General features: G+C 52.0%; 1 protein-coding gene across 1 annotated transcript; it reads left to right on the top strand.

Annotated features, from left to right (window-relative positions):
- Window positions 1–56: 56 nt before the first annotated feature.
- On the top strand, window positions 57–5,872 carry LOC138688270 (endoplasmic reticulum-Golgi intermediate compartment protein 3-like). The gene is given in 7 exon segments (XM_069799554.1): window positions 57–198; window positions 201–246; window positions 456–526; window positions 1,139–1,226; window positions 2,540–2,610; window positions 2,612–2,663; window positions 5,775–5,872. Coding segments are annotated over 7 exon segments (471 nt in total). The 5' UTR covers window positions 57–153.
- The last annotated feature ends 6,124 nt before the right edge of the window (window positions 5,873–11,996 follow it).

The following is an 11,996-nucleotide window of genomic DNA, read 5'->3' as shown; positions in this document are numbered from 1 at the left end:
GCCCCGGAGGAGCCCGGGAGCCCCAGCCCCTCCCCGCCCGTCCCCCCGGACCCCCCCTCGGCCGGCTTCGGGCCGCGCTGCCCGGCGGGGCGGTGGCGGGGCGGTGCCGGCCCGGCGCCGGAAGGCGGGTTTGGTTCCGGGCCGCGCGGCGCCATGGACTCGCTGTGGCGGCTGAAGCGGTTCGATGCCTTCCCCAAGACAAGACCCTGGAGGGCTTTCGGGTCAAGACGTGCGGGGGCGCGCTGGGTGAGCGGGCGGGGTGAGGGCGGCCGGGGGCCGGCGGGCGGGCCCGGGCCTCGCCGTGGGGCGGCGGCCGGCGGGGGGGCCTTGCGGGCCGGCGCTCGGCAGCGGCTCGGGGCGGCGGCGGCGGCGGGCGGGCTGAGGCGGGACTGAGGCGAGGCGAGGCGGGCGCGCGCGACCGGCGGGGCTGACGGCGGTTCTCGTCTCCCCGGCAGTGACGGTTGTCAGCGGGCTCATCATGGTGCTGCTTTTCTTCTCGGAGCTGCAGTACTACCTCACCAAGGAGGTGAGTGGCGGCGTCGGGGGGGGCCCGGCCCGGCCCGGCCCCGCGGTGCTGCTTCTGGCCGGGGCGGCCCTGCGGCCCGGGGCGGCCTGCCGTGCCTCCGCACCCCCGCCGAGCCGCCGCCTCCTCCGCCACCTCCTCCGCCGCCTCCTGCGGGCTGCCCACGCGGCAGCTTCACCCGCCGCAGATCTGCGTGGGGTTTTTTTCTTTCTCCGAGCTGGTGGCCTTGAGGCCGGGAGCGGGCTGCCCTCCCCCGAAAGCCGCTTGGCGCCAAGGGTGGCTTGTGGCTTCCTGTAACGCGGTGGCAGGAGAGCGTCCCAAAGTCTCTTCTCGCTGCCTCTGCCGCCTACGAGCAGGCAATGCAAAGGAAAGCAAGGAAGCGCGGGAGCCCCCGTCCCCACCCCAGGTTCTAAGATTCCCAAGTTACTACCTTTCTTAAAAAAAAGCGTTAGAAATGGCAAGCGCTTGGCTGCGGTGGGAGGCAGCAGCTCAGGTGTCTCTTGAATCCCACCTCTTAAAAATCAGCTGGTGAGCCAGAGCAGTCGAGGGAAAGAAGGAGGCCTTTTGATGGGCTTCCAAGTGAAACAGGACTCTCCGTTTTTCCCTTGTTCCTAGGTTCATCCGGAATTGCGCCTTGACAAATCAAGGGGAGCTAAACCGAAGATCAGTCTCGATGTTATTCTTCCGCATACGCCTTGTGCTTGTGAGTCAGCCTTCTGAACGTTGGGGATAATTTTCATACTTGCCGAGGGCCCGACAGGCTCGGTGTGCCCGGTGCTTCCGAGTGCTGCGCTGCTGCCTGGGCCACGGACAGGGAGGAATTGGTGATCCCTGGTGGTTACGCAGTGATTCCAGCCAGGCCCGCTGGGCGCTTAAACCAGCGCTTCCAGGCAGGCTGTATTACCTTTTGAGATGATACGTGAGGCTAAGGTATAAACCCGCTTACGTTTCTGTGCGGTGTGGTGCTTTGTCAGAGAGCTCGGTCATACTGAAAACGCTGGCACAGCGTTCGGTGTTCGCCTGGGACTCGAGATTTGACTGTACTGTTGCTGGAACACTTTAGAGTCTCCTTGGGAAGTTACTTGGCGAGGCGCAACTTTTCCGTGGTTTTTGTACTTCAGTTCTGACTGCAACGCCAACGCCACGTGATAACCTTTGTCCCGAGTTTTTAAAACCGGAGTGAGCGTTAATAGTCGGGTTACCTTTTAACTAAATTCAAAACAAAGCTGCGGGGTGAAGCGACGGAAAATTTTGCAAGTCTTCCTGCGTACCGCTGCTGTGCACGTTATCCGACTGTGTGCTAATCTTCCCTGCCTCTTGTTGTGTTGCGGTAATTCCTTTGGGTAGTGCGTTGGGCTCTAAATGTAGTGAGTCTGACTTCCTTGTGACCACCCGAGATACTGTTGGTCTTTGCCTTCCTCACGTTTAAAAGGGCGCGGGAAGGCCAGAGAGTTCGGAAGCCCCTGCTGTTTTGTGCAGAGAAGCTGTCAGTCTTCGTAAGAGAGCGTGTAGCCGGCAAGCGCATCACGGTGCTTCGATACCGGGCCGAGACCCCAGACCTTCTCCGTCTTCTTTGTGAAAAGGGGTCAGGAGGAAATGTGCTGGTGGTGAAGGGGGAAGGGTGAGGGGGTAGTGGTAGGAGGCAGCTTTCAACCAATGTGAAGCTTAACTCCTGTACTCCTGGAAATGGTTATGGGCTTTGAGGGGTTTGGTTTTGGTTTCTTTTGCCTTAAGTGTATTACCTTTCAGGGTAACGCTTTCTGGGCAGCTGGAAACCGTCCTCCTGGTGCACCAAACCCAACCCCGTATTTGGAAGGGTCGTTCAGGGTGCCGCAACGTGCGTTTTGTTCCCTGTACGTCACTTGTCCCCAGCCATACGCCCTCTTCGGCTTTGGCACGTTCTTATCGCCCTCGCTGCAAGAGTCTGTATTTTCACTGGCTGAATGCTTCCTCAGCCTGCCGCAGGCCGTAACAAACGTGTGTTTATAGACCGCTTTCCTTGCTCACTGATTTCAGATTTGAGCATCGATGCCAGGGACGTAGCAGGAGAGCAGCAGCTGGATGTAGAGCACAATCCGTTTAAACAACCAACGTTTGGATAAAGCCGGCAATCGTGTGAGTCCGGAGGCCGAGAGCCACGGTAAGGTGCTATTCTGCCTTTCTTGGGTGGACGCTCTCGTCGTCTTTCCGTCACCGTGTGCCTGTTTTGAGATTCACGGGCACAAGTGACAGCTGAAGAGCATTTAAAGACCGCAAACTTTTGAAGAGTTTATAGCACGCAGATCTCTTAAACTGGCCGATCAGGCGAACTCCTGTTATACTGGCAGCTTTTGCGAGGCAGATCTCTGCCTAGTCCCTCTGAAATTACGACGAGGACTCACGGGTGCATTTCAGGAATAAAGCTGCTGCGTGAATGGTCTTTTATGACTGGGAATCAAGCAGCTGTTCTGGCAAAACTTGGCTTTGGTTGTACCTTTAAATCGCAGTGGGCTGGCAAACGGGACGACCTGGTTAGAGGAAAGAGCCTCTCTCCAGGGAAGGCTCCAGTGACTCGACCCTTAAGCCCAAGCTTGCACCTTACTGCATTGACTTTGTGTGTGCTAATGCCTCCCTAGATAAATATATTTTAGTTGGTTTGTCGGTTACAGGTTGTAGTAAGTGGTCCTTGGCTACATAAACCTCTCCTTTACATTCGTTTGGTGTTATGACTCATCGTTGCGCTTCGATACAAACCAGAAACGATTCTGGCAAAGTGTTGCAACCTAACAGTAATACTGTCCTGACTTTTCCTTTCCAAGACACGAGCTCCTTCTTACTTTTTCTGGGAGATGGTGCAGTTCTACGTGTCGGCACGAGCTGAATTTGTTGATTTGTATCACTCGGATTGAACTTTTCTGTTCTTGAAGTTGCAAGGCTAAACTAAGCCAAGAGCTGAACGATTGGTAGGTACGGGAGTTTCTCCTGCTGCCACGGGAACGCGGTGATAGTGCTGTTACTGCTGTGTTCGCTTAGCAGCCTTTCTGTATTCAGAGGTTGTGGCGTGACAAATGTAACGCCCGGGGACAAAACCAGCTGTTCTGTATCTAATTCTCTGTTAACGCGTGTAGGCCTCCTGCCTTACTTGTATTGCCAGTCTCCGTTGGCATTACTCCGTCGGAACCGGTTGCTCTGGCTCCTTGTGTGATCAATGGAGAGGAGGAGAAGCTCGTAAGGAGCAAACGGTCTCACCTGGAAGAGGCATTTCAAAAGAGATCAGATGCATTGCAGGCAACAAGCAATTTCTTCTGCTGTCTGGAAAGAGCACGCGGCTAGTTTGGTTTCCATCACCCGTGTTGCAGGTTAGGTCAGAAGTATCCACGCGTCTTCATTAAACTCTACGATTATCAGTTTCTGTTAGTAGCGCTGACCTTCAGTCAGTTACTTAAATGGCAGCCGTAGCAGTATTGACCTTAAATTTAGTAAAGCATACCCAACTTTTACGGAGTAGCATCTGGAGGCTTTTCCTAATCATAGTTACATTAAAATAGTTAATAGCTGAATGATTTCTGTGGTAGGTTGCGTTCTGCGCTTGGGATGTCGTCTTACTCCTTTCCATTGAATGACAAGAAATGACTGAATTCTTTATTGGCGGCTCTTACCGTTTCCTTCCTTTTACCGTGGACAGAGTTTTCCAATTTCACGCATCATATCTGCGTGCAAGTTGAGGACCGTGTTAACGGCAAGAAACCCTGCGTGTAGAGTTCTATGCGCTGCGGTTTCTTTGTAGTATCCAGGCTGTGTGCATTCCCTCTGGATGCTGTCTCTGCGACAGCTCAACGGGCAGCTACTGATTCCATTTAAAAAGCTGTTACTGGTTGCTGTGTCTTGAAAGACTCCGGGTATCGTACAGGTGTTCTTGTTGAAGTGGTGGGAATCGTGGCTTTGACAAAGCGTCGCGATTATTTAGCTGTATTCTTCCCGACGCTGTCTTTGAGTGTAATTACGAGATTAAAAGCCGTACCGCTTTTTGAACAATGAATTCTTAAGTGCGCTTTCAACTGCTTTGAATGTTGGGAGCTTTAGAAAGAAAGTCTCGCACGGTTGTTTACTAATGGGGATATTTTCCTAAAAGCTCTTATTTGCTTGAGCGTCACTGCCGTAGAGTATGTGATTAAAGAAATAAGGGTAATGACTGATTTTGATGCCCATTTCATGGTTTCCATTTAAAATCTCTTTTTTTTTCCTGTGGCTAGTACGAAATACAGACTTGTTTAATACTCGCTTCTGTCCGCCTGTTATACCCCCCAGTCTCAACAGACAGGGCCCTGATAACGTTTTATCCCCTCAGCAGTGTCTGACTATGTACCTTGTCCCCTTCCCCAGCGTTAGTGATCCAAGGAGCCACCTTTTCAAGGCTTATAGAGGGTAGCGCAGCCGTGCCTGGATAGTGAGCCTTAGAGGGCTTTTGTTACGCAAGAGACTTGGTCCTGTCCTTCAGGGTTTGTGCGTTGAAACGGCCTGCTTTTAAGGGGGCCTCTTATAATAAGAGCCAATGTTTTTGTCCCTCTTCAGCCTTCTGCACGTAAGACCATGAATTTCCATGAGTTCGTGCCCCAGCCGTACTGCGGCTGCGCGTTCAGCACACACGTGGCACAGACATTGTCAGAATCGTTAAGTCACGAAGAAGGTAGAAATTCCTTGGAGACTTCTAGTGAGCAGGGGTTAACGTGTGTGCCTTGTCAGCGTTGTCGTCCTGGAGGACTGGGTGCCAATTTTCCGTTCGGGAGACTCTCGCTCTGATCTTGTTTCACAGCAAGGTATAACCGTGTTCCCTACCCGTCTTGGGACAGGATTCTGCGTTGTGCACTGTTGACTGCCGTTGACTGCTATTTAAAATTTTGTTTGTGTAACAGGTCCTGTTACAATTGTCGCCATTTACTGTGCGACGTTGTCTGAAGTAGACGATGTTTTAACAAAGCCTTTAGGCAAGTAACGTCTGATCAGCGCTCCAGCGAGGCTTACAGATAGCCGGTTCTTGCTCTGGAGGGTGCGTTTGAGATGACAAATGTCACTCTGCTTCTTGGTCTTACTTCGCACCTCAGCAGGCTCTGCGCATACCGTTTCAGGTGGGCTTTGGGTGCAGGACGCGCAGCTTGCGACACAGAATCGTTGCGTTTGTGTGTAGAACAGTTGTTGCGCACAGAACGGAACAAGAGTACAAGATAGCGTTTCTAGTCACTGCCTCGTCGCTTTGCATCCTCTTTTGTCTTAGAGCTGGGGAAAGAAGAAGAAAAAGTGTTTGATCCAAGTTCTTTGGATGCGGATCGCTGCGAGAGCTGTTACGGGGCAGAGTCGGAGGACGTGCGGTAACCTTTACACCTTTTTGTATCTTCTTAGCGCTTGAATTAATACAGTTGTGTTGCACGCGTGTTTTTTTTCCAAAGCGTCTATGAAGGTCTGTGCAATGAAATCCTCCTGGGCCCGTGTTCAGAGAATGATGAGGACCGTTGCGGTTTTGGTCTGCCTTTGGAAGCTGCGCTCACGATTGCTAAGACCGTGCAGAGTTCGGTTGTCTATAGTTTGTGCACGTGCCTGTTTAAGGGCAGCGCAAATTGCGCTACCTTTGCAGCAGCGCAAAGGCTGTATCTCGTCAAACGGAATCTTTTCTGGGGTTATTTGGTGTCCAGAGGGGAGCTGTGTAAATTAGTTCACCGTTACGTGAGCCGTCTTGGAATGAAACCTGGTTATGGCTTTGCCTTCTCACTTCTGCTGCAGGCTTTGCATCCTTACGGGAGCAAAGACCAGGCATTTATCGCTCACACAAACAACGGGTGTCATTTGGTGTTTCTCATTCCTCCTACCTGCAAAGAATTCTTCTGTAAGAATGGATCCGTGGCAGCCCATAGGTTGTGGACTCTCCCTCGCTGTTATTGTCTCTGTAGTGACTTGGTCTGTCCCATCTGTCAAGTTGCGTCCTTCCGCAGAGGTGTTTCCATCTTGAGGGATTCATGATTCCAGGCTTCAGCTTTTTCTTTGGCCCAGAAAAAAACCACAGAAGCAAAGAAAGAAAACTCAGTCTCCATCAGTCGAGGACACCGTTTCAGTGTGGAGGAGATCCAAATCCTCTGGCGGATGGCCTGTACAGTATTCCTTCCATAGGGGGTGTTTTGTGTGAGCTCGTTCTTAACTTCTGTCCCAAAGTAGCGTCTGCCGGGGAATTAACCGTTTTCATCCCCAAACTGAATACCGGAGGCTGAGATTCTTATTTCATCCTCAGCATTGCTGAGGACTTTCCTTTTTACGCTGGTAAACTCCTTTCAGAGTTTGGTTGTCTCGGTGCTGAAAGACGCAAGGTCTCACCCATTTCTGTGCAGACGGACAAGCTGTTTTCCAGTTGTGTCAAGCTCGTTTTGGAGACCAACAACGTGACATTTCCGTTTGTCACTGGGCTATAATCGGTCAGAGCTCAAGTCGTACCAGTTGCTGGGAATGCCTAACGTTTGTCAAGCAGCCACCTGGAGGCTCTCCGTACCTTCCATAGCTTCTCCGTACCACGAAACATGCTGTTGTAGAAGCCCCGCCAGGGCTGTAGCGTGTGGCAAAGTGGGTCGAAACTGCTGTGTGAAGGATTCAGAGGCCCATCTCTGAGGAGGTGTAAGTCTGTGACAGTTGTTGGTTAGTCATGCAGAGTGGTGAATATACGTGAACGGTCTTCCGAAACAAACAAAAAAGGAGGTTACTTAACCTCCTTTGAGGTATGTCGTCCAAACGTACTTTTCTCCTGCCCCGCCCCCCATCCTTCCAGGTATTCGCCTTTGTTGGGATCTTGCAGCAGAAGGAACAAAACAGCCTCGTGGTACGCTGCCTTCTCTGTGCATCAGGTGTGACAAAAGAAGCACAGGACCGATTAAGAACAAAAACTTGTTACCCAGCTTTGAATGTTAACATGGTGTGAATGTAAACCTCGAGTGCACTTCTGGATAGCTTTGGTTGCTCCTAAAATGACCTTTCTGTTCCCTTAAGAAGTGGGAAAGAGTCTAAATATAACCAGCATTGTTACCTGGCATGCTGCTTTAGAGCTCACTTAACATATATGGGCATGCCACTGTGTTTTTCCTTTTAGTGGTTAATTCCTGCGTTTTTGTTTCTCTGTTGCGCTTGAAATGATTGCTTGTCCATATATTAGCCCTTTGGCTAGCTAGGGAGTCATTTTATACGGCCTAGAAAGCACACTGGCAAAGCTGTTGCGCTTCCCCTTTTTGGTACGAGTTTTAAGTGCTGCTCTGTCTGAATCGGTGTGTCTTTTCATTGTAAGGATCGGAATATCTCTCTCCTCTCCTGCTCTGCTCGTTTTTGCAGTGCACGCTGTTGAGAGTCAGTGTTGCCGTATCCTTCCCCCCCGCCCCTCCCCTCCCCGCCCCGCCCCCCAGCCGTTTTAACTAGAGGGTTAACTAATTTCTGTTACTTGCTGTGCCCATAAATCTCCTTTGGGAGGAGCTGTTGATCTAGGCTGGGAGCTGAGAAGATTTCCTGAAAGCTGAAAGGAGAGCCATGCCAGGTCACTCTTCTGTGGTAAAGGAGGTCACCAGGTGGAAGAGGTTGAGAATCTTTGTCTTAAACGATTTTAACGTATCAGTGTTGGAGATAATGTGTTGGGGGATTATTAGTTGCTCTGTGCAGATAATGTAGTTGCGGAGGACGTGGTGACTTGTTGGAGCGACTTCTGCCTGTTGAAGTCGGATGGGGTGATGATGATCTTGCTTAATCTCATTAGTACAACAGGCTAGAGAATTTCTCCTGGGAATTCATGCACCAAGCCTGCTAATCTCAGAATACTCAGTAGGAGTTTTTCCGAGGGTTCGTAAGCCATTGGATTTTTTTAAAGGTAATCATAGAATAGTTTGGGGTGGAAGAGACCTTTAAAGGTCGTGTAGTCCACCCGGCCCGCCCCCTTCCCCGCAGTGAGTGGCGGGGGGGACATCTTCAAGTAGATCAGGTTGCTCAGAGCCCCGTCCAAGGTAACCTTGAAAGTTTCCGGGGATGGGGCATCTACCACCTCTCTGGGCAACCTGTTCCAGGGTTTCACCACCACCATCATCGTAAAAAGTTTCTTCCTTGTATCTGGTCTGAATCTACCCTCTTGTAGTTTTACACCGTGTCCTGTCACAACAGGCTCTGCTAAAACGTTTGTCCCCATCTTTCTTATAAGCCCCCTTTAAGTACTGGAAGGCCGTGATAAGGTCTCCCCAGAGCCTTCTCTTCTCGAGGCTGAACAACCCCAACTCTCTCGGCCTTTCCTCACAGCAGAGGCGTTCCATCCCTCTGATCGTTTTTGTGGCCCTCCTCTGGACCCACTCCCGCAGGTCCGTGTCTGTCTTGTAGTGAGGACCCTGGAGCTGGACGCAGTACTGCAGGTGGGCTCTCACCAGAGCGGAGTAGAGGGGCAGAATCACCTCCCTCGACCTGCTGGCCATGCTTCGTTTGATACAGCCTGGGCGTACGGTTGGCTTTCTGGGCTGTGAGTGCACATTGCTGGCTTTTCATCCACCAGTACCCCCAAGCCCTTCTCCGCAGGGCTGGTCTCAATCCCTTCATCCTGCAGCCTGTACTGATAGCGGGGGTTGCCCCGCCCCAGGTGCAGGACCTTGCACTTGGCCTTGTTGAACCTCATGAGGTTCACATGGGCCGACTTCTCAAGTGTGTCCAGGTCCCTCTGGATGGCATCCCATCCCTCAGGCGTGTCAGCTGCACCGCTCAGCTTGGCGTCATCTGCAACCTTGCTGAGGGTGCACTCGATCCCACTGTCGATGTCATTGATGAAGATATTAAGCAGTATTGGTCGCAGTACGGACCCCTGAGGGACACCGCTTGTCACCGATCTCCATCTGGACATTGAGCCGTTGACCACTACCCTCTGGATGAGACCATCCAACCAATTCCTCGTCCATCAAACAGTTCACCCATCAAATCCGTATCTCTCCCAATTTAGAGAGAAGGACGTTGTGGGGGACCGTGTCAAAGGCCTTACAGAAGTCCAGATAGACGACGTTTGTAGCTCTTCCCTCGTCCACTGGTGTAGTCGTTCCATCATAGAAGGCCGCTAGGTTGGCCAGGCAGGACTTGCCCTTGGTGAAGCCCTGCTGGCTGCCTCGAACCACCTCCCTGTCCACCACGTGCCTTAGCATAGCTTCTAGGAGGATCTGTTCCATGACCTTCCCAGGCACAGAGGTGAGGCTGACCAGTCGGTAGTTCTCAGGGTCCTCCTTTCTACCTTTTTTAAAAATGGGTGTCATGCTTCCCTTTTTCCAGTCACCAGGGACTTCACCCGACTGCCGTGACTTTCCAAATATCATGGAGAGCGGCTTGGCGACTCCATCAGCCAGTTCCCTCAGGACTCTGGGATGCATCTCGTCAGGTCCCACGGACGTATGTATGTTCAGGTTCCTCAGGTGGTCACGAACCTGATCTTTGCTGGAGGAGGGCCTTTGCTGCCCTAGTCTCCGTCTTGCGGTCCACCCACTGGAGAGGTGTGGGAAGAGAGGCTGCCAGTGAAGACTGAGGCAAAAAAGTTGTTGAGTACCTCGGCCTTCTCCTTGTCCCTTGTAACCAGTTTGCCAGTCTTGCTCATCGGGGCGGGGGGAGCGCTTTCTTTGGCCTTCCTTTTCGGGCTGACATACCTGTAGAAGCCCTTCTTGTTATTCTTTGCGTCCTTTGCCAGGTTCAGTTCCAGCCGCGCCTTGGCCTTCCTGGTCAGATAGCTTATTAGGGATACTAATGTCATTTTAGGGATAATGTCAATAGGGGAAGGTAATGTCATTTTACAGAAACCCAGCTGATTTGCTCTAAGAGGAGGACTGGTATGGGCAACGGTTAGAAGAATGGCAGGGTGCAGGAGAATGCTGCAGGGTGATCTTTGTTTATATAAAGATGGGCAACCGGTGTCCTTCTGCAGCCCTGGCACTCTCCTGCCTTTATGTATTACTTCCGTTTTTCTCACTCTTGCATATACATATGGCTTTCTCCTACCGGTGCTGTCTCCTGAAGCATGCTTGGGTGGACTACATTTTGGTGGAAGATGACGTGGACTTGGGGTTGAGGTCGAGAGGAACAGCTTGTGCCGTTACTTGCCAGCAGAGACCAAAACAGTCCGGCCTGGGGACTGATGCATCACTCATTCTTTGGGCTAGCTGGGGCTTTAACTGATAGCCTGTAGGAAAAATAGACTCCATCCTGATGGTGCTTTTTTTACGACCCTTTGTAAGCACTGTCAGGCCCCCCACAAGTGAGTGGGCAGGGCTACACTGATACGGTTCACTGAACTCATGTTTTAGTAGCCTTTCCTGTTCCTCGCTAATGAGACGACGTTTGCTGTGTTTGTTTCCTGCTAGGTGGTAAGGACTAACCCGTTTTCGGTTACGCGACATGAGAAGATAGCCAACGGGCTACTGGGAGACCAGGGTCTGCCTGGTGTATTTGCGCTGTATGAACTTTTGCCCATGGTGGTGAAGCTGACAGAGGAACACAGGTAAGAGACATTTCAATCTATATCATCGCCCTCCATTGATTTTTGCCGTTTTGCATAGCTTAAGACTCCAACCTCGCTTAGACGCGACAGTGCAAATGCCTGAAAGCCATCCAAGCCCCTTTCCAGTCGGTGGAGGGGAAGAGGCACTCCCAGATGCCCTCCTTCTCCGTGTGAACATCTGAAAGGGACTGGGGTTTTTCTGGTACTACCTGAAGCGTTTTAATCCAACTAGCCATTTGAGGACGATTCTTTGAGCAGAGCACCTTCATTTTCCTGCCAAACTGCTGGAGCAGGTCCACAGTGCAGGCAGACACAACCGTCACAGGGGGAAGGGGGTTCAATCCGTTATCTGTAGCAACAGAACTCCAGGCGCTGAGGCTTCCTGGTGAAAACACCCTTAAGGTATAACTTGATGGCTTCAGCGGTACGCTCGGCTCACTTGCCAGAGCTGAGCACCGTGTACTTTACTCGCATAAATCTTACAGGCATTTTGCCCTGAACACCTGCGAAGATTCACCTCCTCAGGGAGACCAGGGCGTACCAGACCCTTAAAAGCACGTGGAAGAGGAGCCTGGCGACTGCTGCTACTGCCAGTACCGCTGTCAAGGGATGGGATAGGGTTCAGGAGCTGGGATGTACATTCTTACGCTGATAAAACAAGCGTCCACGCTGCGCTTGGGTCTCCGACTCGGTCCGATACTGGGATCGTGATTAGCGCAGCATAGCAGTAGGAGACTAACGGTTGCCCGAAGGCTGTAAGCTCTGGCGCTGCCTCAGATCCCTGGAGGCGAGGCAAGAGGAGTAACGGTACCTCCACTCGCCAAAGCAGCGGGTTCGCTAGATGTTTGACTACACCAAGGGGTGGAGCGTGACTGTTCACTCAACTCCTGCTCAGATTTTGGCTAGCCCAGCCCACGCTAAGGCCTGATGTATGCTGGGAGCAGCGCCTTTGGGTTGAAGGGGGAGCAC

This window comes from Haliaeetus albicilla, chromosome 2 (genome assembly GCF_947461875.1).
Source record: "Haliaeetus albicilla chromosome 2, bHalAlb1.1, whole genome shotgun sequence".
Lineage (NCBI taxonomy): Eukaryota > Metazoa > Chordata > Aves > Accipitriformes > Accipitridae > Haliaeetus > Haliaeetus albicilla.
Note: the sequence above shows the minus strand (reverse complement) of the source record. Positions and strands in the feature narration are given on the sequence as shown.